Source organism: Schistocerca cancellata, chromosome 4 (genome assembly GCF_023864275.1).
Source record: "Schistocerca cancellata isolate TAMUIC-IGC-003103 chromosome 4, iqSchCanc2.1, whole genome shotgun sequence".
NCBI lineage: Eukaryota > Metazoa > Arthropoda > Insecta > Orthoptera > Acrididae > Schistocerca > Schistocerca cancellata.
In genome coordinates, this window is record NC_064629.1 from 642,864,645 (window position 1) to 642,892,438 (window position 27,794).

The 27,794-nt window shown below is 42.3% G+C and overlaps 1 protein-coding gene across 1 annotated transcript in view; it reads right to left on the bottom strand.

The window, feature by feature from the left end:
* The window catches only part of LOC126183517 (early endosome antigen 1-like), a 214,041-nt gene that overhangs the window by 6,656 nt on the left and 179,591 nt on the right, over positions 1-27,794 (bottom strand). Inside the window, exons 11-14 of the mRNA XM_049925573.1 lie at positions 24,247-24,588; positions 23,933-24,154; positions 20,194-20,379; positions 13,288-13,429 (exon numbers count right to left, since the gene is read on the bottom strand). Of these exons, the coding sequence (XP_049781530.1) occupies positions 13,288-13,429; positions 20,194-20,379; positions 23,933-24,154; positions 24,247-24,588 (892 nt within the window). The remainder of the gene's footprint in view (positions 1-13,287; positions 13,430-20,193; positions 20,380-23,932; positions 24,155-24,246; positions 24,589-27,794) is intronic.

A 27,794-nucleotide genomic window follows, 5' to 3' on the forward strand; every position in this document is an offset into this window, starting at 1 on the left:
CGCTTTGTTGTATGTGACTGTTATGGTGGGCAGTATTTCTGTTCGACATCAACGAATGCTGAGAGCATATCTGACAATGTCTTATTAAAGCGATCTGTGAGTCCATTAGCCTATGGATGGTATGCAGTTGTCAACCTGTAGGTGCGCTGCAATAGGAAATTACTTTTGATATAGTCTTCATTGGAAAGCTTTTCCGAGATCAGAAATCATAACAGAAAGTGCTCCATACTTCAAAATGATGTCTTATACAAGGAACTTTGCAATTTCTGGAGCTTTGGCACTTGCCACAGGTGACAGCATAGCAGGTGATGTAGTTAGTGCAGACTATCATCCATTGATTCCATTTTCTCCATTGATTCCATTTTATCAACATTATGAACCTCCATAAGAGGTTGATTCCAGTGCTGTGACATGGCACTGCTGCAGGCAGGAATGGTACAAGATGCCTCTGAGATGATAAAGGCACATGCTTCTATCAATGGCATTCCTTACAGTGGCTCACACAGCGTCTAACAAACTGGTAGATACCTCGCCAGTGATACCAATGTCTGATCCAATATAGAGTCTTCATGAATCCCAGGTCTGCAGATGTTGAACCGTCATGGAAAAACTTGAGGTTACCTGGCCGTAGATGGGCTAGCATGATGAGTAACCACTTATGATCTGTTGGATGACAGTTGTATTAGTTTATTAATTGGAATTCTACTTCGCTGGATCATTCTTCCTCAAGGCTTCTGTAGTTTTTAGAAGTACCAGATCTTCCCTTGGTTTGGCAGCGGTGTCATTTAATTCAGTGGTGACTGAGATTTCATCCACACTGCTGTGTTCTGCCAAAAGATTCCTTGAAAGGCAGTCAGCATCCTTGTGCTCCGGTTTTGTATAACACTGTGACATCATACTCCTGATGCCTCAGTGCCCATGTCACCAACTGAATCAACAGATCCTTCACGCTAGTCAGCCAGTATAAATAATGGTGGTCCATCACAATGGTGAATGGTTTGCCAAATAAATATGGCTGGAACTTGGTGATAGCCCAAACAACTGCAAGGCACTCTTTCTTGGTTGTAAAGTAGTTCACCTTGAACTTGGAGGGTATTCTGGAAGCATAAGTTATCACATTTTCAGCACTTTTCTGAATTTGCAATACAACTGTGCCTATCCCATAACAGCTAGCATCATTGTGTAGTCATCTTAGCATTTTCATCACAGAATGCTAGTACTGGAGTAGTAGTTAGCACCTCCTCAAGGACAAGGAAACATCTTTCTTGTACCTGGTTCCAAGAAAATTGGGCATCTCTCTGCAGTAGTTCTTTCAAGTGATGCGCCTTGGTACAGAAACCTTTATGAATAGCCCGTAGTATGAGCAAATTCTGAGAAAACTTCTCACATCACAAATGTGCTGAGGGGTCAGAAAACCTGTGACTTCTTTTATTGTATCTGAATTCCATTGCCATCCACTACATGCTCCCAGATTTTTATTTCTTGTGTGGTGAAGAAGCAGTTTTGTGGACTCAGGTGGAGGCCTGAAGTCTGAATGCACTTCAACATGGTTGCCAAGCAGCTTAGATGTTCTTCAAATGTCTCTGGAAAAACGACAATGTCATCTAAATAGCAAAGACATGTCAACCATTTAAGGTGTTGAAGCAGGTTGTCAGTGACAAGTTCAAAAATGGCTTGAGCATTACTCAGCCAAAACGGCATAACTTTAAACTTGTAGAGCCTATTAAGAGTTATGAAGGCAGTCTTTTTCTGGTCATCCTTGTCAACTTCGTTTTGCCACTTGCCGTCAGAAATACTTCACTCCTTTCAAGTAGTCTAGGGTGTCATCAATGTGCGGCAATGGATAAGCATCTTTTTTTCATGATTTTGGGATTCTGTTCTGTAATCAGCAGTCGATGCAGAAACACCATGTGCAACCCCCCTCCTTCATGAGGGCCACAGGAGAGGACCACGGGCTCTCTGATGGTTTAATGATGACATCTCGCAGCCTCTTCTCCACTCTCTCTCCTGGATTATCCATTGTTCAGATGGCAACACACTATTTGCGTGCTGGATAATTGGTGGATGATCCCCAGTGCTGGTATGGTGTTTTATCATGAGCCACTTGGTCTGCCTTATCTCTGCTCTGGATTTGAAAGAATCTGAAAATTGGTGCAGAATGGCTAATACTCATCAAGGGTTTTCCTCATTCAGGCCAGATCTTATTGGCAGTTCGATAGTCGCTTCCTCCACTGTATTATCTGTAGTGGCAGTGGAGCACGATTCTTCATTGATGACACTAAGCCACCCTTTCTGGAATGGTTCAGATGCTCCTACACATGTACCTCTAGGGACAAGTTGTGGCTGCTCATGATAATTAGTGATTCTAATCACTTCTTGATCCTCTTTACTGCTTATAGTTGTCACTGACATCTAAATTTCTTTTGTGAGCCTGTGAAGCTTTTTGTAACTGACGAAAGCTTCACAGTTTAACTGAGCATCTCAACTGATGACTGGAACTCGTCTTGTTGAGGATGATGGGATAACAGTTTTCTCAACAGCAAACAATCACCTAGGGCAATCTTTGTCATGTGCTTTTTGCACTAGTTCTGTCAATCTGTAGCTGTGATCTTCCACAGTCTATGACTGCTTGTGATCCATGCACAACATCCCATCAAATAATAACCTTATGAATGACCTGCTGTGTTCTATCATTAATAGTCTTTTTGCATTACATATTCCTGTTGGCTGCATATTCCCATTTGTGCCTTCAGTAAAATCACTTTTGTATCACAGAACATAGTCTTCTTTAGTTGACAATGATAATCGTGCAACATTACAGAAAACGGAGCCCTGAGTCAACTAGTGCCTGGACAGGTTGGGTGTCCATGATGACATCAATGAAATTTCCTGACATCTTGGTAACTGTGGCAGTCTCACATACATACCTGAGGAAAATTGTATGTGGAAGATAAAGCAAACCAATACTGTTGTAGTGATCCTGGAAACTGCTACACAAAGTGACACGGAAAACATAATGAACCATAAAAATGTACAAGAGACACTGATTTGAGAACAGCCTAAGAAAGAGAGACCTTTAATGATACTGCACAACATCCCACATGGCACAGATGCAAAGACACAATATACATGCAGAACTTTGACGATGAACCTACTAAAAATTTCAAAAATGGCTTTACAGTATGATTCAAGACAGGACCAATGGGAAGAAAACTGGTCCATCAAGTCACTGGAGTCAGTTCTGAGGTTAGAACGGCCCTCATGAAGCAACAAAAAGCAGATCTTGGGTTTCATTCGGTTTCAGTGAAAGACTATCTAGTAATGAGCAGTGCGTTCAGTGCCAAGACCTTGGTCATTTCGCAAAACACTGGGATAAACAAGCAGTAATTTGTGGACATTATGGGGAAGATGGCCGTAAAAGACTGCAATAAAATCTAACAAGCAGCAGTGTGTGTGTGCCATGTAAATATAGGGTAAAAAGTGCACATGAAACAGAGACAACTGTTACACATATCAAACCCTCCTAACAAGGCAGGGTTTAAGAATGGATTATGGATAGGCATCTCACAACAGTAGAAAGCAATGAGGACTCTAATGACACCATCAAGTGCTGTCTACGTAAGAAATATAAATCACAATCAAGGATGAGGAAGAACGCTGAAAGAGTGAGAAATTTCAGCGAAAAGCGAGCAGTAAGTACCACATAAAAGAGCACATGACACAGACCAAACTAGAGCATCACACACCTACAAAAAGCAGGAAAGAACTTTTTGGGGAAAATTTAGAACTATGTGGTATAACAGAGATGCAAGATCACAGGTGGATATAGAAGTGACACATTATACAAACTATCAGGATTTGGTGACACAAACTGTGCTGTTGTACATAAAATGTGGCACCACACAACCTGAGGCAAATACTGCACTGCCTACAGGTGTACAAAAAGATTCACCAATGTAGTACGTGACTCTGCAAAAAATACAGTACGACACTCAGAGGCAGTTTGCATAGGAAACAAACACCTACAACAGAGAAGTAACCAATAAAACACAGATCGGAACAGATCCGTGACAGATTTATGAAAACATAGAGAATGCCATGTAATTCACAAGGCTGGAAGAGCCAATGATGCTTACAACTGGGTTAAGACATCTGGTATGCAATATGCATCCAGAAGGGGAGTACCATATTTTACGGACTATAAGATGCACTCCTTTCTTCAAAAAACTACTTCCAAAATTTACGTGTGTTAATATAAAAATCTACAGTGTTTGCTTTAAAATTCCTGTCAGTCTTAAAAATGGCCATATATTCAATTCCGTGGGAAATCTGTATCAGTGCACTGATGCGATGAACATGAGTTGCAGGGATTCACAAGTTTGTTGACATCGCCCTTCTCCAGCCCTGCCATCACAAACCCAGAATTTCAGCCCTCCACAAACAGAAAAAAACCATTCGCGATTGGCAGGCTAGCAAAGAGGAGCTGGGGGAAGAAGAAGAAGAAGAAGAAGAAGAAGAAGAAGAAGAAGACTAAATGTGCAAATACAGGACTGATTGCAAATGCTCAAAACTAGACGATCATGTATTGAAGTTGATTGTAAAAATGTTATTTAAAAAAATGCTTAAAAATTACAGCGCAGCTTATAGTCTGTAAAATATGGTATATTACTTTTTCTGTAACTGATTTCTTAGATATACTCCATCCCAAAGTGAACAACCTGCCCACAGAAGATGAAAAACTGGAGAAGTTACTAAAAAGGATTCTGTCAGAAGAAATGAATCATTCTCCTTAGACAAGTTGTACAAGCACATCATGATAATGCATGGTCATATAGCTCTGGATTATGGATGAGAAGAGCAAGATTGTCCAATATATAATCATCGTCCCTAATGGAGATAAAAATAAGACAGCTTAATGTTATGAGAAGTGTCAGTGTATTGCATGAGGCTAAAAGAGTGGCAGAAGACATTGCAGTTGGATGTACTGTGCCTCCAAGAACCATATCCTGAGGCAGGAAAGGTCCTTAGTATGCCAATAACTGCTCAGATAGTCACCCAAGGGCAACACCCTATGGCAGCAATAATAGTATTTAACAAGGTCATAGAAGTGACAAAAATATCACAGTATTGTTCAGAACACGTAATCTGCAAGGAAATGTTAACCAGTACGGACAGTTACATGCTGGTTTCCATGTAATTTCAATTCAGTGATGAGATCGATGAGTCTGCGAAGACTACATGACATTAGTCATCTAGGACTAACTACGCTTCTTGTGTACTCCACTGATGCAGATGTGAAGTCAGTATTGCGGCATAGCTACCTGGCTGATGACGGCAGAAGACAACTAGAAGCAGCCATTATAGAACTCAACCTACAGGTACTGAATGCATCTCACAGTCTCCCTACCTACAAAGAGAGGGTCAGAGCAACCGCAAATATAGACATCACTTAAGCAAATACGGTGGTGGTGTGCCATGCAAAAGTCTGGAAAGTTGAGTGTGGAATGACACTGAGTGATCACAATATCATGCACTACATGCCACTGGCAATGTTACCTTAAGGTCCAAATACAACCTCAAGGATGATAATTGGGAAGAACTAAATGGGTATTTCAGTGGCTGGGAAGTCTACTGCTGGGTGAAAATGTATATGTTAAAGAGCAAGGACTGACAGTGACTATGTCATCCTAAAGGAGCACCTTGCACCTGGACTGAGGTGCTGCCGAAATTAAGACATGAAAGAAAAACAGTGAAGAAGTTATATCAGAGCAGCATGACCAAAGAGAGTCCGGAGACTGCATAGATACAGGCATGTTAAACAATGTTTTAAGGGGGAGTTATGGAAAACAAAAATGGAATGATCAAAACAATTCGTGGAGACTAACTTAGAAGCTAATCCCTGGAGTATAACATATAAAATTGTCTGCAAGAAAATGCAATCACTAACAATCTTATCCATGCTCAGAAGGGATGATGGGATGGTAACAGAGAGCTGGAAATAGTCACCTGCCCTGCTAATGGAAACATTACTTCCTGATGATGGAGAAGGGGGTGAGACAGAGGATCAGTGTAAGTTACAAAAAATATTATGGAAAGACTATAGAATCAATAAACTTGTGTACCCTTTCACACAAAAAGAAATTACGTAAATAATTTTAAGACTGAAAAAGAAAAAAGTCTCCAGGACTGGATGGGATCCCTGCTGAAATAATACAAGCCCTAGATAACCAATTAGATAGTTACTTGTGTGAACTGTACAACAATTGTGTCTTGCAAGGATGGGTTCCTGCACCATGGAAGAATGCTAAAGTGGTAATAACTAGTAAAGGGTAAGATAAGGATTAGATGATACCAAAATCCTACAGACCAATTTGTTTTTTGAATGTTCCTGGCACAATATTTGAAAAAAAAAATTATGCAACAGATTATGAGATCATAGACTGCTACAGAGGATGAGCCCTTACCAGTAATTGTTTAGAAGAAGCAAGCCGACTGATGACACAATTAACAAAGCAATTCTGCTAGCAACAGATGTTCGTTCTATGTATGCTCTAGCAATGACGACTGATATAGTTGGTGCTTTTGGTAACTTTGGTTGCGTTAGTGGGCTGGATTGTCCACAAGCACTGCACAACTGCCTGAGAGATTATTGCCACAGGTGACACACTTTTTAATATCCCAGGAAAGAAAATAATGAGGACAACAACAACACACTATCTGCAGGAATCAGTGTGTGTGTGATTCAGGGTTTTGGGATGTAGCACTGGAGCCCAGGCTACAGAAATTACATGACAGTGACAACATAGGTGGTGTAATATTTCTGGCTTTGCAGCTATCATATGCAGCTACAAGAAGCTGTTTTTAGAGCAACTGAGAAGGCAGCAGTAACAAGATGAAGTAATGTGGTGTGAGGTACCAATGACAGATGGTTTGTTCAATACAGGTATCATGGGAAAGACTGCCTAAACTGGGATCCTCCTCCGCGATTGGCTGCTGCGTTCAGAAGTTGTGCAGAAGAATGGTAATCTTCTATTATTAATATTAGACAAACTAAAGAGTGTATTTGCTTGCATTTCATATTAAAGCATCTCTCAATAGCATGCTATCATTCCATTATTTCACTAGTATTAATAACCAACAGAATTATAAACAACTGTTTAATGAAAAGGCAGACGAAGCACTTCAGTGATCTTCGGATCGTGCCTAACTTAGATGGCGGGCGAAGTGGTTCAGCTGTAAGAGCAGAGCTGGTTCAGCAGTCTTGGAGGCGGGCATGTTATCCATCGCAGTATCAGTTAAAACTTGATTTGCAATGTCTAGTTTATAAATGTGAGAGTTGGTTTGGCAGTGTCAGAGGACCGACATGTTGTCTGCCATGGTCAGTGTCAATTAAGACTTTACAATGAAATGAACACATACGTCAACGGGGACAGATGAAAATGTGTGCCCCGACCGGGACTCGAACCCGGGATCTCCTGCTTACATGGGAGACGCTCTATCCATCTGAGCCACTGAGGACACAGAGGATAGCGCGACTGCAGGAATTTATCTCTGGCACGCCTCCCGCAAAACCCAGATTCTCAACTTAGTGTCCCGAACTACATTCGTAGTGCCCCTGCCCATTATACTCATTACTTGCGGCGTGTTGCCGATTCCTGTAAAGAGTTCAGGCACTGTTTGTGCATTCGCACAAAAGAAGAAGATGGTCAAGTGGCCGGTGAGCCTTAACTTTATATATACTAAGATGGTATCTGTTCTTTCGGACATGACTTTATTAATAATGTATGATTTGTAGTAAATGTGAGAGCTGGTTGTGAAGCCTCAGAGGTCAGACATGTTATCTGCTGTGGTCAGCGTCAGGTTAAGACTTTATTAGCAATGTATGGTTGTACGGACATGTAGTTGAGAATAGTATGATTGTAACTGCAGTGATATGCGGTTCATTACTTTGCTGAAGAATAGAAATTATTTGTGACTCTAATGTGGAATGCAACTGAGCAGTTTCTCGTGTCCTGCCAATTAAAAAATTAAAAAAAAAAAAAAAAAGCGAGTGGCATCCCGCACAAAAAAAAAAAATTGATTGGAAATTTAATGATTTCTAAAATAACAGTTCCTCGCAAACAGTTTCTTACAGCCTCAAGATTATGGAATCATGGCTTTGTGATGTTTTCTGCACAGGGGACAACACCTGAAGAAGACTACAGGTTGGTGAACTTTTATTAGAACTTACGCATTCCACTCCTGGTGTTGGAAGCAAATAAGCACCTCAAGTGTACTGTACTGCAATCTTAGTAGAAATGTGGTAACACAGATGCGGTAGAAATGTTTTTGAAGGAAGAGGTTTATCATACGATATATTCGGCACTCCGTGAACTTCAGGGCTGGCGCTGAAGTGTTAAAACTGTCATTAGCACCTTACAAAACAACATACCTCCTACTGGAAGGGAATCTAGCAAGGAACACTACAATAAAATTAAATGACATAACAATCAGGTGAAGTGCAGCAATGAGATGTCTAGGGGTATTTCTGGATGAACATTTAACTTTGTACATCATATAGAGAAAGCAGGCAGAAAAAGGTACGAATGTGATGAATAAAATTATAACCATTGCAAACAGGCAATTTGGCTTCCCTTGAGAACAATCAGAACGTACCACCAATCGATATTTGCATCAGTTGTAGGATATGGCGCAAGCATTTAGGTTCATAGAGTACAGCTAGTAAAGCTGGCCTCATTAGCGAGGAGAGTTCAATGAAGAGTGGTACCGTGATTAATGGGCACCTTCTGTGGTACCCTGAATGATGCTTTGTCAGTAATTCTACGAATGTGCCCACTGGACCTAGAATTTTGGAAAGGGGATCCTTTTATACTATAAGAGGTATTCAAAAAGAAACGAGCAGGAAGCATAATTATAGAAACCAGTACCTGTATGTTATAAGTATTGGTCCTGGCTGATGAGGCACTTGTCTCACTGTGATACAAGGTGGTGATTGAGTGTCTAATAAAATTCCCGGGGCTGCAATGTTAACCAGTTCCGCACGTACAGCTGGACGTCGTCGTCTGAGGTGAATCATTTGCCCCTTGGAGCCTTTTTAAGGGGACCAAAAATGGAGTAATCACAGGGAGAGAGGTCCAAACTGTATGGAGGGTTGCCAACAACCTCCCATTTGAATTTCTGCAGGAGTGCCGTGACTGTGTTGGCCATATGAGACTTTGCATTGCCGAGGAGCAGAATGACCCCACTGGTGAGATTGCCTGGTCGTTTTGATTTGATTTGATCGCCTGGCGAAGGGTGGTCAAAGTTTGCAAGTGATTCTTGACATTCACTGTTGTCCCATGCTGCATGAAGTGAATCAGAAGGGTGCCATTTTTGGCCCCCTTAAAAAGGCTCTGAGGGGCAAACAATTCATCTCAGATGAAGACGTCCAGCTGTACGTGCAGAACTGGTTAACGTCGCAGCCCCAAGGAATTTTATGAGACAGCCATTCACCGCCTTGTGTCTGAGTGGGACAAGTGTCTCAACAGCCAGGGTCAATACTTCTAACATACAGATACTGGTTTCTATAATTGTGCCTCTGGCTCATTTCTTTTCGAATGCCCCTTATAGTTAAATAACAGCAATCATGTGGAAGTATGAAGAATGCTTGGAACTAAGATCAATACGAAAAAGTTGGTAGAAGATCGCATATTGCAACTATAGCAAAATAAATGGCACACTTCAGGCACAGGCAGGAGAACATACAAATTTCTCCCTAACATCAGGGAGAGACTAAAAATGAGATTTCTTAACCCATCGAGTGGGCTGATACATTACATGACTGGTCATGGCCCATATGCTATCTAAACAAAATCAAAAGGTAGATGAATGATAGCTGCATCTGCAGCAGTGTGGGCACACTAGAACACACATTGGGGTGGGGGCTGCATGCTCTATGATGAGGTGGCGGATAATGGCTGTCAGACATTAAGGATGTTGGATTGCAAAGCAGCACTAAGAAGCGAGTCGACCTGGCACATCTTGGATGGTATTGCAGCCGCAGAATTTGAGAAGGCCAAGGAAGACTTCATGAGGCATTCAACCACAGGTTAACATGCTGGCATCCCGGTTAGACAACATACTCTCCAGATGGAGAGAAGACAACTGAGGTCAGTGACCACTGGATCAAATAGTTTCTCAAGAATTTGCATTGTGTAGGTTCAAGTGATCATGTGGACTTCCGAGAGGTAACAGTGATTGGTGGAATTACTTGTTACAGAGGAAATGCTACTGAAGTGCTGCCCAATGCCCAAGGAATTCAGCAGACAATTGCTGTTGACCAGGGTAGTATGAGGGCGATCCAGTAGCAGGGACAACCACCTACAGGTTAAGTGCAGTGAAATAAATGAAAAAACAGAGAACAGATTCCATCATGCTTAAAGTAGTATTAGTCACTGGGTTACTAGTTAAGGGTTTGTTATAGTACTGTAGTGGTAGTAGTTGTTTAGTATTAAAAATATAAATATCAGAAATAAGTAGTTAATATATAAATTTATTATTATACAAGAAAGTATGCCTATTTTAACTTTTCAAATAATGGACTGTAATAGTGAAGAACAAATAAATAAATACCAGATGGTTGCTTTGCTTAGTTTTCCTTTATTCAGAAGCTGGATGTGCAGCTAGCACCTATGTACCATGATGGGGAACAACTACAGCATGTTGGGGAGTAACCTTATCCTGGATACAGCAACAGGCTTTGCCCCACAGGTTGACTATAATCATCAGTGGCTGACTAGTGTGAATAAAACTGCCATGATGGATGGTGTCTGGTGGTGTAGTAGTGTACAACATGCCCAGGGTGCCCACAGAGGAAGCACACAGCTTGTTTTTCCTCTGTCCTCCAAATGTCTCTTCTTACACAGACAATTATACTATGCATAGGAGTTGGTTGTACCTGTGTTGGTCAGATGCTGAGTTGTTGTTTGATGGCTGCAGTATAAGTACAAGGTGGCTGACTCCATTCTTCCTGGTATGTTTCGCAAGTGGTGGAGAGTGTTGCTTAAGATTGATAAACCTCATTTTCATCATTCTCTATTACCTTCTGATGTATGGGGTCAACATTCAACACCGCTATCTCTTGTGTACTTGGACCAACATTTCTGGCTGCCAAATACTGCTGTATCTGTTATCTTACTATCTGGCATATGAGGGAGGTGATCTCACAGAGGTCTTCCAGAACTGCCATTAAGGACCACATTAGGCAGTAGGTCATATTTATATCCTTTTGTGCAACACTTTTCTATTGCATTTCCTCAATGTGCTGGCACCACCAAAATTCCTGGGTCACTGTGGCATCCTTTACCAGAAGAGCTTGGTACATGTCTTGTGCAACGCCTTTCATGAAGTGTGACTGTTTTGGCTTCTGTCATATTCGCATTAACAATATGGTATAGGGCCAAAACATGTCCTGCAGTTGTTCTTCCACAAAGCAGGCTAGATGCTGATTGTTGCCAAATGTTTTCCTACATTTGACCTGGAATTTGTCCCAGCTATTGAGCTGCTCAAACCATTGCTAGGCTGTGCGATCCAAGTAAAACTGCCAATTTTCCAAACACATAATGTCATCCCATCTGCTGTATTTGGCAATTCAGCTGAATCCTTTCAATAATTTTGCTGGGTCCTGACCATCGTCTACAGAAAACAATGATGGATACCTGATGTACTGGTGACTTACTGCTGGTTTGGAGTCCATCTGAGTCCTTTGTATAAAGATATTAGGAACAATGTCCCTGCAGGCAATGGCTTTTACATTCCCTAGTTGTAGACAAGGTCATGTTGATGTTTTGAAGTACCAAGCTTCTCTACCAAACCATGTCATGTCAAAGCCAAAATCAAGTCCAAATCTGAAGGCAGGGTCATCAATGAAATGCAACACTTAGAACTGAAAGTACTTTTTGTTATGGACACTAATATACAGCCAGAACAGAACTGGCTCCTGGACAGAGAGTGCAGCTAAACATCGTATACTGCAGAATATACAATCATAAGGTATTTGAAGAAATGATAGATATTAAATGACAAATAACTGCTTGTGCTCAAGTTTGAATTGGTGACATGCAGCGCAAAAGCCAGTGATGCTAACCACTATGCTGCACTGCACCACAGCTTTCAAAAATATATACTGTATGAGAACAAATGTGAAATGTTACAAAGTTAACTATTTCTAACACATTTAGAAATACAAAGTAATTTCATATCTTGAAAGGATAAAGACAGATGAGAATTCATGAACATGAGGTGTGCGTATATATGTGAAAATCACAAATTACATGGCACTACAATAGTAATGAATCTGCAATTGGGAGCAATAAGTGGTCACATCTTTTTAATATACCAGTATTGCTGACAATGCAATCTTCTTGTTAACACATGACATTTGTACAGAATGTGAACAGTTTTCCTCTACACCATGAGTGAGATGAAGAAAAACAAAGTACAACTTTTAGTTTCGAGAGGTAAGTTACTCCTCTTGTTTCACACCTTGACATTCATATTTAAACAAAAATGTTGACATGGATATAACCCATATATGAATTTTATTCATGTATGGCATATCCTTAGAAACTCAAAATTCTTACTTTATAGCACTCATTTAAGTGAAATGAGGTCTTTGTCACATATTACTTTACTAAAATTCATGATAGTTTTTGGCTTTGAAGTCATCATAAGACCTAAAAATGTTAACGAAAAACAAATCCATAAATTAATGAAACAAGAAGAAGGACATATTAGATGTCGAGGAAAAAAGTGAAGAAGTTACCCACTGAGTACAGCATCAACAACAGGCACACAGTCAATACATAAAGCAAGATGCTTTGGAATTGTACATTTACAGACACAGTGCTGAAAATCTTAACTTTCATCTTTATGTACACACTTTCTACTCTTATTCTTTTCAATATTGACTAGAAACCTGTGTGTCACTGCTGTACTTAGAGGGTAACATGTTAACTTTTTTCACAGATTTAATGTCTGTTTCTTTCCTTTAAATATTTTGCTGAAACTTTGTTTTGCTTACGTTTTTGATTTTTAGAACTAATGACAGCTGCAAAGTCAAAACTAATAATGATTTTTTAATAAACAATATGTCACCAACAGATGCTGATTTCTTTAATTTACTCATCAAGAAATTAGGAGCAAAATTATTTGGAGAAATTACATTCAAAAGTACAGCAGGTAAGGCATGTTCTTTAACATATAATGTAAACAAAGAAAGGTTTCTATAATGGCTCATGAATGACATACCAAGTTTTTCTCCTGCAACTTCATCAAGAGCAGTTTGAAGAACTGCAGTTTTCTCTGAATGAGCTCTCTCTGCAGCTATTAAACTTTCATTGCTGACTTTTAGTTCATCAAGAAGTTTAGAAATTTTTCTCTCAGCAGAAAGCTGAAACAACAGATAATGCAGAACAATATATTCAAGACACACTTTTCAATGAAATCACAAAATACTGCCAGTATGAATAACTAACAGCATGAAATTCTATTACTCTCTCTCTCAACAAATGAAGCCCTCAAACAAAAATTAGAAAATGAAAATTTTTCCTGTAAATCTAAGCTTCACCTTCATAGCTCTGAAGTGATGGTTTCACAAACAAAGACACATCTTATTCTTTGTCTGACATTTAAGTTAGAGTTATTTACCTATTCACGTATCAAGTTCTGTGGGGTCATGTGAGCCAAAGTTACTTGGTCATAAAATGAGTCAGTACATAGTTTACAGAATGCTAATTATAAAATTTATAAACACATGCATTAGTCCAGGGACTGGTTTGATGCAGCTCTCCACGCTACTCTATCCTGTGCAAGCTGCTTCATCTCCAAGTAACTAATGCAGCCTTCATCCTTCTGAATCTGCTTAGTGTATTAATCTCTTGGTCTCCTCCTACAATTTTTACCCTCCATGGTGTCCTCCAGTCCTAAACTGGTGATCCCTTGATGCCTCAGAACATGTCCTACCAACCGATCCCTTCTTCTAGTCAAGTTGTGCCACAAATTCCTCTTCTCGCCAATTCTATTCAGTCCTCCTTATTAGTTACGTGATCTACCCATCTAATCTTCAGCATTCTTCTGTAGCACCACATTTCAAAAGCTTCTGTTCTCTTCTTGTCTAAAATATTTATCGTCCATGTTTCACTACCATAGGTGGCTACACTCCATACAAATACTTCCCGACTCTTAAATATATACTCAGTGTTAATAATTTTATCTTCTTCAGGAACATTTTCCTTGCCACTGCCAGTCTCCATTTTATATCCTCTCTACTTTGACCATCATCAATTATTTTGCTTCCCAAATACCAAAACTCATCTACCACTTTAAGTGTCTTACTTCCTAATCTAATTCCTTCAGCATCACCTGATTTAATTCGAATACATTCCATTATCCTCATTTTGCTTTTGTTGATGTTCATCTTATATACTTCTTTCAAGACACTATCCATTCTGTTAAACTGCTCTTCCAGGTCCTTTGGTGTCTCTGACAGAACTACAATGTCATCAGCAAACTCATTGTTTTTATTTCTTCTCCGTCGATTTTAATTCCTATTCCAAATTTTTCTGTTGTTTTCTTTACTGTTTGCTCAATATACAGATTAAATAACATCAGGGATGGGATACATCCCTGTCTCGGTCCCTTCCCAATTTCTGCTTCCCTTTCATGGCCCTCAACTCTCATAACTGCCATTTCGTTTCTGTACAAATTGTAAATAGCCTTTCACTCCCTGTATTTGACGCCTGCCACCTTCAGAATTTTTGAAAGAGAGTATTCCAGTCAACATTGTCAAAAGCTTTCTCTAAGTCTACAAATGATAGAAATGTAGGTTTGCCTTTCCTTAACCTATCTTCTAAGATAAGTCATAGGGTCAGTACTATCTCATATGATCCAACAATTCTACTGAATCCGGACTGATCTTCATCGAGGTCACCTTCTACCCATTTTTTCCATTTGTCTGTAAAGACTTTGTGTCAGTATTTTACAGTCATGACTTATTAAACTGATAGTTTGGTAATGTTGACACCTGTAAACACCCGCTTTCTTTGGGATTGGAATAATTATATTCTTCTTGTAGTCTGAGGGTACATCACCTGTCTCATACATCTTGCTCACCAGATGGTAGAATTTTGTCATGGCTGGCTCTCCGACAGTTATCAGTAGTTCTAATGGAATGTTGTCTACTCCTGGGGCCTTGTTTCGACTTAGGTCTTTCAATGCTCTGTCAAATTCTTCACGCAGTATCATATCTCCCATTTCATCTTCATCTATGTCCTCTTCCATTTCCATAATATTGCCCTCAAGTACATTGCACATGTACTGACCCTCTATATACTCCTTCCACCTTTCTGCTTTCCCTTCTTTGCTTAGAACAGGTTTTCCATCTGAGCTCTTGATATTCATACAAGTGGTTCTCTTCGCTCCAAAGGTCTCTCTAATTTTCCTGTAGGCAATATCTATCTTACCCCTAGAAATATATGTCTCTAGCCATCGCTGCTTAGCCATTTTGCATTTCCTGTCATTCTCATTTTTGAGACATTTGCATTCCTTTTTGCCAGCTTCATTTACTGCATTTTTATATTTTCTCTTTCATCAATTAAATTCAATATCTCTTCTGTTACCCAAAGATTTCTACCAGCCCTCATATTTTTTCCTACTTGATCCTCTGCTGCCTTCATTATTTCATCTCTCAAAGCTACCCATTCTTCTTCTACTATATTTCTTTCCCCTGTTCTTGTCAATTGTTCCCTAATGCTCTCTCAAACACTCCACAAACTCTGGTTCTTTCAGTTTATCCAGGTCCTATTCTCCTTAAATTCCCACCTTTTTGCAGTTTCTTCAGTTTCAATCTACTGCATTAGTAAAATACCAAAAAAAGTTATGAGAGTATACGAGTAAATAACTCATTACTGAGAAAAGATCCTACCTACTGTGAGGAACCCTGTACAGAATAGAAGTAGAGTGTTTCAAAGGAAACTTTTCAATTCAGATTTTATGACTTGCTGTATATCACTCATTTTCTCAGTTACGCTGGAAGCTTACTGAAAATGAAACCTGTTGAATAGTGCACACCTTCCTGTACATTGCTTAAGAAATTATTTACCAAGTATAAATCACTTTTGGGCGTCTAGTGTTCTCTGAATCAATATTGCACTTTCTTCTAAATGAGTCAATACTATCAACAACAAATCCCGTGATTGAGTATATGTACAGGGATGGCAGAGTTAGAATTCTGAGATACCAGAGCAGTGGCCTATAGAAATGTTGTGAACTGACACCACAGATCTGCCTGGCTGTCCTTCTCTGTGCTAAGAGTATTTTTGGTATGTGCACAGAGTTGCCCCCAAATATAACACCAAATTAGATAATAGTATGAGAGTAAGCAAGCAAGTTCTATGTTTCACTACCAGAGTCAGTGGAGAGGACAGCATCATTCAGTTTCTGCAAAAGATCTTGAACACTATACTTCGATTAAAGCTTTTCATCTACCCTCAGAGTTTTAAGAATCTAAAATGGTTGACTTTAATGACCATTTGGGACAGTAAAGTTTTGTTTTTGTAAGTGTTCCAGGACAGAAATTGTATGTATTTTGTTTTGCTGTAGTTGAAGTGTTAATCCGTTCTCTTTGAAGTATCTTCCTGATGTTACTGACTATCCTATTAGCTAGATCATTTACATTACATTCCATGTCTTTCAAAATACCATTTTTGTCATCTGCAAAGAGAAAAAATTTCTATCATTTTCATGTATAGTGGCTGATTATTGACAGATATCAAGAAATGCACTTAACCCAGAACATAATGCTGGGCACCTGCCACTTTATATGATCCCAGCCAGATTCAAATGTATTCCCTGTTTGTTTACACTGGAGGACTACGTTCTGCTTCCTAATTTCCAGTTATGAAGCAAACCATTGTTCAGCACTTTTCCTAATTAAATAATGTTCTCACTTATGCAAAAGTATTACACAGTCCACACAATCAAATGCCTACGTCAAATCAAATAAAATATCTACGAAGTAAGGTCCGAATCGCCATAGCTAATTGAATGTCATGTGAAAACTGAAATGCGCATGAGTACCAACTTCCAGTGTGCCTTTTTGGTATTATCACAGTGTGCTGTCTACAGTGCCAGTTCAAAATGTTTAAAACAAATGATAAGCCCACTGAATGTGAAATACAGTCAAAGATTCAGTTTTTGACAGCAAGGAATGCTGCATCAGCAGAATTTCACTGACAAATAAGTGAGGCATATGAGCCCACTATGATGAGTGATAATAAAGTACATAAGCGGGGGAGAGATTACATGGCTGGATGGAAAAGTGTCCATGGTGAACCACGATCAGGCCTACTATTACTGATCTCAAACGATTTGGTCAAAGCCACAGATGAAAAGAATCATGAAGGCCAATGGTTCACAGTCTCAACCCTAGCACTCAAATTTCGGAGTGTGGGTAGAACAATTTTGCACAAAATTCTCTTTAAAAAGTTGTGATTTCGCAAACAGTGTGCATGTTGGGTTCCCAGACTGCTTACTGAGGAACAGAAAATGGAAAGAATAGTTTGTGCTTTTGACTTTTAGGGCTGATATCACAAGGAAGATGATCAATTTTTAGATAACATTATCACCAAGCAGACAATCTCAACACACAAGATTGAGGTAACTGTGTTTTGTTATGGACATGGAGTCTTGTTAGTCAAGTTTACGCAGCAATGGACAGCAATGAATGGAGCCACTTACTGCACTACCGCGACTAACCTTTGAAGTTCAACACAGAATAAGCTATAGGGTCTTGTGACATATAGAGGTGGACTTCTATAAGCAGGAGGCTGTTAACTTCCCCATTGGTAAAAACATAAAGGATACGACTGCTGACATCTTAGTCATGGTTCATGATGCAGGGTGTTGTTTTCAATTCAGCAGGGTTGCCAGAACATACTGTCAGTGGCTCTGACTCTGTTTTCAGAATGTATTTCTCCTCGTGAAAAAACTTTAATGCTGTCGACAACACCCTGCTGTTGGATACAGTGTGTGGAGTTGTTATACCACCAGCACATTGGCCCCAAGTCCTCCACCACCTGCAGTGTTAGCGTGGACAATGAGGCACATGAAGACCATGGCAAGATGTCATATTTGCCAGCTGAGAAAAGCTGTGCAGATAGAATGAACCGTCCAGTCCTGCAATGTAAGTGTGCAAAATCGGTCTGACCAGTACAGCATTTTTTGCCATGGTGCAAGTAGATATTGCTGGACTGTTCAAAGCCGCAATGTGGCTTCTGGTAGTAACCACCCTTTCCAATTTTCCCTATGTGGCCCCTCATACGACAGTCTCTGATAGTTGTCCCCAACTTGTTGCATCTGAATACTGCCAGTTTTGACAGTGCAAAGGCATTATTCACTGGCCACCCTTCCTCTTTGCTGGTGGCAAATATGGAAGCTGACCCGAACTCAGATGCAGAAGTCACATGGTCCTTTGAATGGTACAAAAAAATCCACATGCACCTGTTTTCATATTTGGCTTGGGCCATGGTGAAAAACTCTGTCCAGAAGCAGACGATTTCGCATGCATGTGTTGCAGGACTGACATTTTCTGAGGAAGCTCTTACTCACTTCCTAGCATTGAACAAGTATGTCCTCCTTATTGATGGTCACTGCCCAGCTGAACTGTTACCCATGTGATTAGCGTGAAAGTTAGTCAAGCTGTTATGCCCGATGTTGCATACCTGGTCCACCAAATGCATCTGAATTACTGGTCAGGCACCCCTGCCTTGGCTTGCATATTCAGCAAAAATTCTGGTGTCAACACTGGGCACTGATGTTGAACATAGAGGGTGTCAAATGTGATATCGTGGCAGGACCAAATCAGCTTTGGCTGCAACACCAGCTCCTGCCACATATTTCAGTGGCGAAACAACAAAGTCCTGGCAGAAACAGGGGCAGCCCATAGAAAATGAGACAGTCTCTCATCCCATACAGTTTTTGGCTCCTATAGTGATGGTGGTGGCCAGCACCAGCATGGTTCACTTTTTGCCATGACACTCTACTTAATCCCCCTGCCAGTTTCTGTTACCACCACTGAACAAAGTGAATGACACAAAACAGTGTCGCCTCCTATGCTGCTCAAGCTCTTGAAGGGGATATCTGCATCTGCAACTCCCTTTTGTTGTTGGTCCCATTACCATTTCGGACAGTTAAAGAGGGGAGGAATATTATATTCCTGTCGAGTGTGAGAAGGATATTCCACAAGCAGCCAACAATATGGAGGTGGAATTGGTAAGTTTTCTTGCTAGGGAGTGGAGCATATTCACTGCACTTTGTGGTAGCAGAGGCCACAAAGTCGCAACTCAGATGGGCAAATCCTTTTGTTCTTGGCTGCTTTAAATAAACTTGTTCTCCAGCTAGAAAGTAGTTTGTATGCTTACACAAAGCACTCCTTTATGGACCATTATTTTATTGTGTTAACTGATTAGCTTCAGACTTAGAATCCGGTTTGGATGCAACTGAGACTATGTGTTTCTTGTGCACAACAGACTTTGCATGCTCTGTAATTTATGGGCTTGCAACTTACTGGGTGAAGTTGCACATCACTGTCTCCTGGCTTGTAGCATTTGTGAATGTGTTCTAAAATAGTTTAAACTTGACTAGACAATTGAGCAAGTAAAGAATAATTTGTGTTGCATCCAGTGGCACATGAAACAAAAAAGGCACTCTGCATTAACCTTACAAAAAAATGAAACTACAGAATCAGTGTGGCCACTGGTTTATTCAGGCACATTAAAATGTGTTGTCAAACCGATAGTGTGTAGGGTACATCATTAAACAAAATTACCAATCAATGTTTAACTGTTGTCAGTGATAAACTGTTCTGCTACCCACAACATTGATGTACAGACGGGTAGTGTGTGACTGAGCCACTTGCTGACATCTGACATAAACAGGTGTTCAATTGTTAGAAACTGATGTGTACATGAAGAACTCAAACCCAAAAAAATGGAAAATTCTTTTGCATTACTTTTAAAATTAGGAATTTCAACATTTCCCTCCCATCTTTATAAAGAATGCTGCTAATCACACTGTTAGTTCTGCGCCTTCGAGTAACAGGAGGTCAAAAAAACTGCACATCAATAATTAATTAAAAACAATCCCAACAATGCTTACCAGACTGTCCTGTAGTTCACTTTTTTCTGATTCTTTGTTTTCGATTTCAGACTGAAGCTTCTGACACTCACTCTTCATTGCTTGTACCTCAGTGTCCCTAGCTTTCTCCAGGTCATTGTACTCTTCTGAGAGCTTATTCTTAAGTTGAGATACATGTTCAAGCTCCTGTTTTAGAGACTGAGTTTCCTGGAATTACAAACATGTCATGGTTTAATATTGGTATAAGTTGCAAAAAGAAAATTTTTTATGAAAAATGTGTACAATTGAACATAGATTATTTTATATGAATTACATTAGGCTGTTACTAATTGATACATGAGAAATACATATTCTCAGAAAGCCATGTAAGTCATGGTACAAAAAAAGGGGAGGAGGAGGGGCAGGTAGAGAGAATCTTGCAGATAAATCGGCAGGCAAGAGAATATTAAATGACAACCCTGCAACAATAACTCAACTCAAGGAATACAGGAAACAAGAACTAATACTCAGGAGTGAGTGTGGTGGAGAGGGGGAGGACTAAAAAGCACTGAACAAACCATTTTATATTGTGAAGCTTAATAAAATTGGTATTTATATTAACAGTTTAGTAATGCGAAGTGCATAAGGCAATGTACTTGAGAGCACCAGGTGTAGATGATAGAAAGACAACCACATACAGTACAAGCAGGAGTCTGATAGAAATTTTACCAGTAAGACCAAACTTAAATAAAAACAAATAATAATTCTCATAAGAAAAAGATGTATTTGGAATACATGCATAAAGAAAAATTAGAACACAGTACGAACAAATGTCATTGAACAAAGTAACATTATCTGCAAAAGGGGGGAAGGAGCAGTGAGGGACGGGGCAGACAGGTGAAAGGGGCAGTGATGGTGGACAAGACAGTGGTGGCAGCCAGTGTGGGAACGGCAATGGGGGATGTTGGCAAGGGAGTGGTGAAGGTGGTTAGTGGCAGGGTTGTGTGTGGTGAAAGGTGGGTGGCAAAGGTGCGGAGGGGCTGGAGCTGAAAGTGGAAAAGGGGCGAGCGAGGGGGGAAGGGGCGAGCGAGTGGGGAAGGGGCGAGCGAGTGGGGAAGGGGCGAGCGAGTGGGGAAGGGGCGAGCGAGTGGGTGAGAGGGGATGAGGGATGGGGGTGAGTGGGTGTGGGGGGTGGGGGTGAGTGGGTGTGGGGGGTGGGTGTGAGTGCGGTTGGGTGGTGGGGGTGAGTGCGGTTGGGTGGTGGGGGTGAGTGCGGTTGGGTGGTGGGGGTGAGTGCGGTTGGGTGGTGGGGGTGAGTGGGGACTGGGACAGGAGCAGGGGGTGGGGTGTGGGGGCAGGGGGTGGGGGTGAGTGGGTGCATGGTAAGTGGGGGCGGGGGTGAGTGGGTGCATGGTAAGTGGGGGCGGGGGGGTTAGGGGGACAGAGTGGGTGCAGGGTAAGTGGGCCCGGGGGGGGTTATGGGGAGGGAGTGAGTGGGGACAGGTGTGTGGGAATGGTGAAGGGGGAGGGAGTGGGGAATGGAGGAGGTAGTGGGGAATGGTGAAGGGGGAGGGAGTGGGGAATGGAGGAGGTAGTGGGGCATGGGGGAGGGAGTGGGGAAGGGGGGAGGGAGTGGGGAAGGGAGGAGGGTGTGGGGAAGGGAGGAGGGAGTGGGGAAGGGAGGAGGGAGTGGGGAAAGGTGGTAGTGGTAGTGGTGGTAAGTGGGGAGAGGGTAGAGGGGGTGAGTCGGTAGAGGTAGTTGGAGTCAGGTGAGGTAGGGGGCTGCGAGTGGGCGGAGGTAGAGGTAGGGGGGCACGTGAGAGGTAGAGGTAGGGGGCGGGGCGTGAGAGGTAGAGGTGGGGGGGCAGCGAGTGGCGAGAGGGAGAGGTAGGGGAGGGGCGCGAGTGGCGAGAGGGAGAGGTAGGGGAGGGGCGCGAGTGGCGAGAGGGGCGAGAGGGAGAGGTAGGGCAGGGGCGCGAGTGGCGAGAGGGAGAGGTAGGGGAGGAGCGCGAGTGGCGAGAGGGAGAGGTAGGGGAGGGGCGCGAGTGGCGAGAGGGAGAGGTAGGGGAGGGGCGCGAGTGGCGAGAGGGAGAGGTAGGGGAGGAGCGCGAGTGGCGAGAGGGAGAAGTAGGGGAGAGGCGCGAGTAGCGAGAGGGAGAGGTAGGGGAGGGGCGCGAGTAGCGAGAGGGAGAGGTAGGGGAGGGGGTAGTGAGAGGGAGAGGTAGGGGAGGGGCGCGAGTGGCGAGAGGGAGAGGAAGGGGAGGGGAGGGGCGCGAGTGGCGAGAGGGAGAGGAAGGGGAGGGGAGGGGCGCGAGTGGCGAGAGGGAGAGGAAGGGGAGGGGAGGGGCGCGAGTGGCGAGAGGGAGAGGGAGAGGTAGGGCAGGTGCGCGAGTGGCGAGAGGGAGAGGTAGGGGAGGGGCGAGAGGGAGAGGTAGGGGAGGGGCGAGGGGGGGAGTTAGGGGAGGGGCGAGAGGGAGAGGTAGGGGAGGGGCGCGAGTGGCGAGAGGGAGAGGTAGGGGAGGGGCGCGAGTGGGGAGGCGTAGGGGAGGTGAGCGAGTGGGGAGGGGTAAGGGAGGGGCGCGAGTGGGGAGGCGTAAGGGAGGGGCGCGAGTGGGGAGGCGTAAGGGAGGGGCGCGAGTGGGGAGGCGTAAGGGAGGGGCGCGAGTGGTGAGACGTAGGGGGCCGCAAGTGGGGATAGGGCAGTTAGGTCGAGTGGGGATAGGACGGGGCGAGTGGGGATAGGGCAGTTAGGTCGAGTGGGGATAGGAGGACGGGGCGAGTGGGGATAGGGGGAGGGGGTGAGTGGGGATAGGGGGTGGGGGCGAGTGGGGATAGGGGGTGGGGGCGAGTGGGGATAGGGGGTGGGGTGTTGGGCGAGTGGGTATGGGGGGTCGGGGCGAGTGGGTATAGGGGGTGGGGGCGAGCTGGGATAGGGGGTGGGGGCGAGTTGGGATAGGGGGTGGGGGCGAGTTGGGATAGGGGGTGGGGGCGAGTTGGGATAGGGGGTGGGGCGAGTGGGGATAGAGTGGTGCCGGTGGTGGTGGTGGTGGTGGTGGTGGTGGTGGTGAATCGGGAAAGGGTAGTAGAGGTGAGTGGAGAGAGCATAGTGATGGCAATTTGGGAGAGGTAGTGAGGGCAAGTTAGAGGTGTACCGGTGGCAAGTGGTGAGGGGTAGACTAGGTCATAAAGGAGTAACTGTTGTGGGAGTGGGGAGCAGAAGTGAGGAGTGTGTTGGGAATGTGGTGGGAGTTTGGAGGAAAAGCACGGAGGGGGAGTTGGGAGGGGGCATGTGTAGGGGGGATGAGGAGGTAGAGTAACGGCGGGGGCGGCGAGTCACGGCGGGGGTGGCGAGTCATCGCGGGGGCGGCGAGTCACGGCGGGGGCGGCGAGTCACGGCGGGGGCGGCGAGTCACGGCGGGGGCGGCGAGTCACGGCGGGGCGCGGCGAGTCACGGCGGGGGCGGCGAGTCACGGCGGGGGGCGGCGAGTCACGGCGGGGAGGGCAAGTCACAGTGCGTTGGATGTAAGGTTTGAAGTGTGGGCTGGGGGCGAGGCTTGGGGAGGTTGAGTGGGGCTTGGGGAAGGGGAGAGACGATGACAGTGGGAGGGGGAATGTGGGTGGGGAGCAGAGGTGGAACAATAGTTGGGAGCAGTGGTTGGGGAAGGGGAGCGTAGTTGGAAAACATAACATGCAACATCAGTACCTGAGAGATTTGAATGGGATAAGGTACAGAATCACGAAAGTACAGATCAAATGTGGGTCCATTATATGTGATAATTACCGAAAGTGTGGCCTGCAGAGAATTCTCCAGAGCTGCAATTTCTGTTTTAAAGCTTTCTTCACTGTTTTTCTTCTCTGTCTCCAATTCAGCCATACTTTTCTGGAGTTCAAACAAATCTGTCTCTAAAGAAGTTCGTTGAATCCCAATAGCTTGGATAAACTCTTCATTAGTATGTATTGTTCTTTGAAGATTCTCAACTGTTTCAGTTAATTTTTGATTCTCCTGTAAAAGATTAAAACAGGTTTATAGTTTTTTTTAGCTTTCACGCTTAATGCATTCAAAAGTTGAAATATTTACTACAGAGTCTTACTTACTGCTGTCAGAGTTTGGATTTGATCCTCTTTTGCACTAAGTTCAGTTTCTAAACCACGGATTCGCTCTTCCTTAACTTCTAATGCTCTCTGACTCTGAGAAAGTGTCTCATTCAATTCTTCTGCCTTGGAATTGATTGCTGTTAATTCATCTTCCTGTTTTTTTAACTTTATCTCCAAGTCCTTCTTTTGTTTAATGAGACCTTCATTGTTTTCCTTCAAAACACTAATTTCATGGAATTTTATGTTCACAGTTTCCTTAAGTTCTGAGAGAGCACTTTCCATGTTTGCTGAGTTCATTCTGCAACGCTCAATGGATGACGACAGTTCTTCAATCTGCATCTCCTACAGGGTTTAGGATTGCAATGTCATTCAGAATAATATATGAAGTTAACTAGATGTTTAGTGATACACTCAGTAACAAAATCATTTCTGAGAGGTATGTTCAATTTCTAGTGCAACAGTGGCCAAACACAGTTAACAAGGGAACACACAGCCACACATTATTTATGCACAACACAACAACAGGAGTGCAGCAGTGAATAGTTTTTGGACACCATATAGGGTAGTTATCAGGCTGTTATCTCATGTATATCTGTATGTTTTTAAGTACTTATGCAGGCTTACTACAATCCTGACCTTCCTCCTCACTTATTCTCAATTTGAAGAAGCACATGCACCAGTAACAATTTCAAAATTAAGAAACTGTTTGCATAAACTGAAACTCTGGGTAGCATAAAATTCCTCTCTCTCTCTCTCTCTCTCTCTCTCATAGTATCACCTTGGCACGCAAAACAGTCTAAAGCCTCCACAGACCAATCTTAATTGCTGGCCATTAAAAATTGTAACACCATGAAGTCTGTGTGAAGACTATCAAATTTACTACATTCTTAGATATTCAGTTGATTAGGATTTCAGCATAAGAGCACCAAGTAGGTAATAATAAAGCCATCTACATTGTTTATATAAAGAAAGATTATGTAGCGGTTTTCTTATTCACAAATTATAATTGCATTCAATTGTTAGTTGTTTGTGAGAAGATTGTGTTACGCCTTGAGTAAGAAGAAATGTCTAGCAGTACTTGTTGGGACTTGGCGGCAGCAGCAGGATTACAGCCTATTGAGAGTGTAGTTTGCCATTCTGTGATATTGCAGGCAGGACCCTATGCCTGTCATGCAAATACGGAATTGACAGATTCAGGAGGGTCATACTCAATGGCAAGTGGGACCTCAATGGCACCCTGACGAGTACTCAACAGACAGACATACTGCAGACAGACAGTCACATTGATCGCTTGACTGGGCAAAATCATACAGCCATGTCATTTACCTGGAGTCTGGAAATGAGCTTGTTTGTAACACCAGAAATATATACATGAACAGTGGCAACAACATATGGAACACCACGGGCTGTTAGAATGGCAACCCTCAACACAACAGCAGAGAGATGACGCAGGACACAAATGGTACCACACCATCTTTTCAGACAATACCCGGGTTTGGGTATGGTATCACGATGGATTTACCCTTCTGTCCAGGTTCTAAGGAAAAGACATGTTACTCTATTGCATTTGCTGCAGTCATATAGGCCCAGCACTCGGCATGATGGTAGCAATGGGTACACAACACGATCATGTCTTGTTCACACAACTGGTAATTTGGACAGCAGTTGATACACTTTTGATGCATTAGGGTCAGTGACTCTGCCCTATCAACAAGGTCTCCTTGACGTTATCTTTCAATGAGATAATACAAGACTGCACGTTGCCCGTATTATACTGTCCTACTTCAATATAGAGGATGTTCAACTGTTGACCTGGCCAGCATGTACTCCAGCTCTCACTCCCATTGAAAACATCTTGTCGCAGGTTACTGAGGGACTGGCACACCACCACTCACAATTGATGAACTCTGGAATAGAGCTGAAGCACTGTGGAATAATGTATCCATATCTGCCATCCAAAGTCATTTCTATTATATACCCAACTGGGTTATGGTCACTGTAGCTGCCAGACGCACAGCTCTATATACTAAATTTCGTATCCTGTACAGCCACAAATCACTTATAAATTTAATCATTTACAAAAATTAAAATTTTGTCACTTGCTATCCTTCATGTTGGTATAAGTTTAACGGACAGCAGTGTATCTTGAAATAAAATCCTTAATTATGTTTTATGGGAATCTAGCCAATCGATTGCTCAAACACATGCTCAGAAGCTGCATAAACTAAAAGAAGCTGGCTATCGTCCCACCAAGAACCAATATGCCAGCATGGCAGAGCGTTTTTCCTTTTGCCAAGTTGGTTGTAATTATAACTAAAATAAAGTTCAGTACACAAGAAATGCAGTTACTGAATAAAGGTTTAAAGTATTTCATTCAACTGAAACTTAATGAAAAAACCACTACATGCCTAGTTATGGATTTCAAAAAAGCAGTTGATGCCACCCCATGCAGTAAGGCCAACAAAGCAAAAATAACGTGCAGAGCAAGTGAATTAATCCAAAGGATTACATGTAACAGTCCCAACAATTAAGAATATCTCGCAATGATAAGTTAAGATCTGATGATGCAATGATGGTTTGTGCTTCCAAGGGTAACAGTTTAGTTGTTCTTTATAAAGAAGACTATATCGCTAAAACACACTCCTTTTTTTTTCTAAGACAATAACATTAAGGAAATAGACGATGACCCAACTGAGGCATATGCTAAAGAATTAATAACTTGTCTCATGGCCTGTCCTAATATCATAGATCCTAATGTCACCACAAAGTTGAAAGTCATGAACCCTAAAGACCCACGCTAAGTGTGCAAGCGAAGACTCATAAACCAGGCTATCCCATTCACCCAATCTCTAACGCGATAGGGAACTCAGAAGAACGGATTTCTAAATATTTACTGCAGTTGTTACAACAAAACGTTGTTTTTGAAGAAAACTTTGCTATTTGTAATAGGAAAGATCTTGTTAGTCTATTGTGTGATAAAACCTTTTTCCTGACAGTGTTCTGTTGTCTTTAGATATTAAGAATCTATACATGAATATTCCCATGAATGAGACTATTAGACTCACTGAAAACAGTCTTCGTAGACAGCATCAGCTCACAGTAGATGAGATCACTGAAACCATCTCACTTATTAAATTAATCACTTCATTTAACTATTTTTCATTCAATAATCAGTTTTATGAGCAACACAAGGGCTTAGCCATGGGTAGCTGTCTGGCGGGATTTATTGCTGTTGTTTTTGTTAATCATTTAGAAGGTGGCTACCTTAGGAAGAGTGATACAGTTATATCCGAACAGATACTTTCCTATAGGTGTTATGTCGATGACATTTTTACCATCTTTGATGGTACTGTGGATGAGGTCCCATGTCTGGTTGAAGATTTTAACTTGCTACACCCTCAGATGGCCTTCACTCATTAGATAATGGATGACAACAAGAATATCAATTACTTAGGCCTAGAATTACAACTAGAAGGTAGTGTCAAATTTGACATATTTCACAAACCAACAACAAGCGATTTCATATTCATTCCTCTTCTTGTCATTCA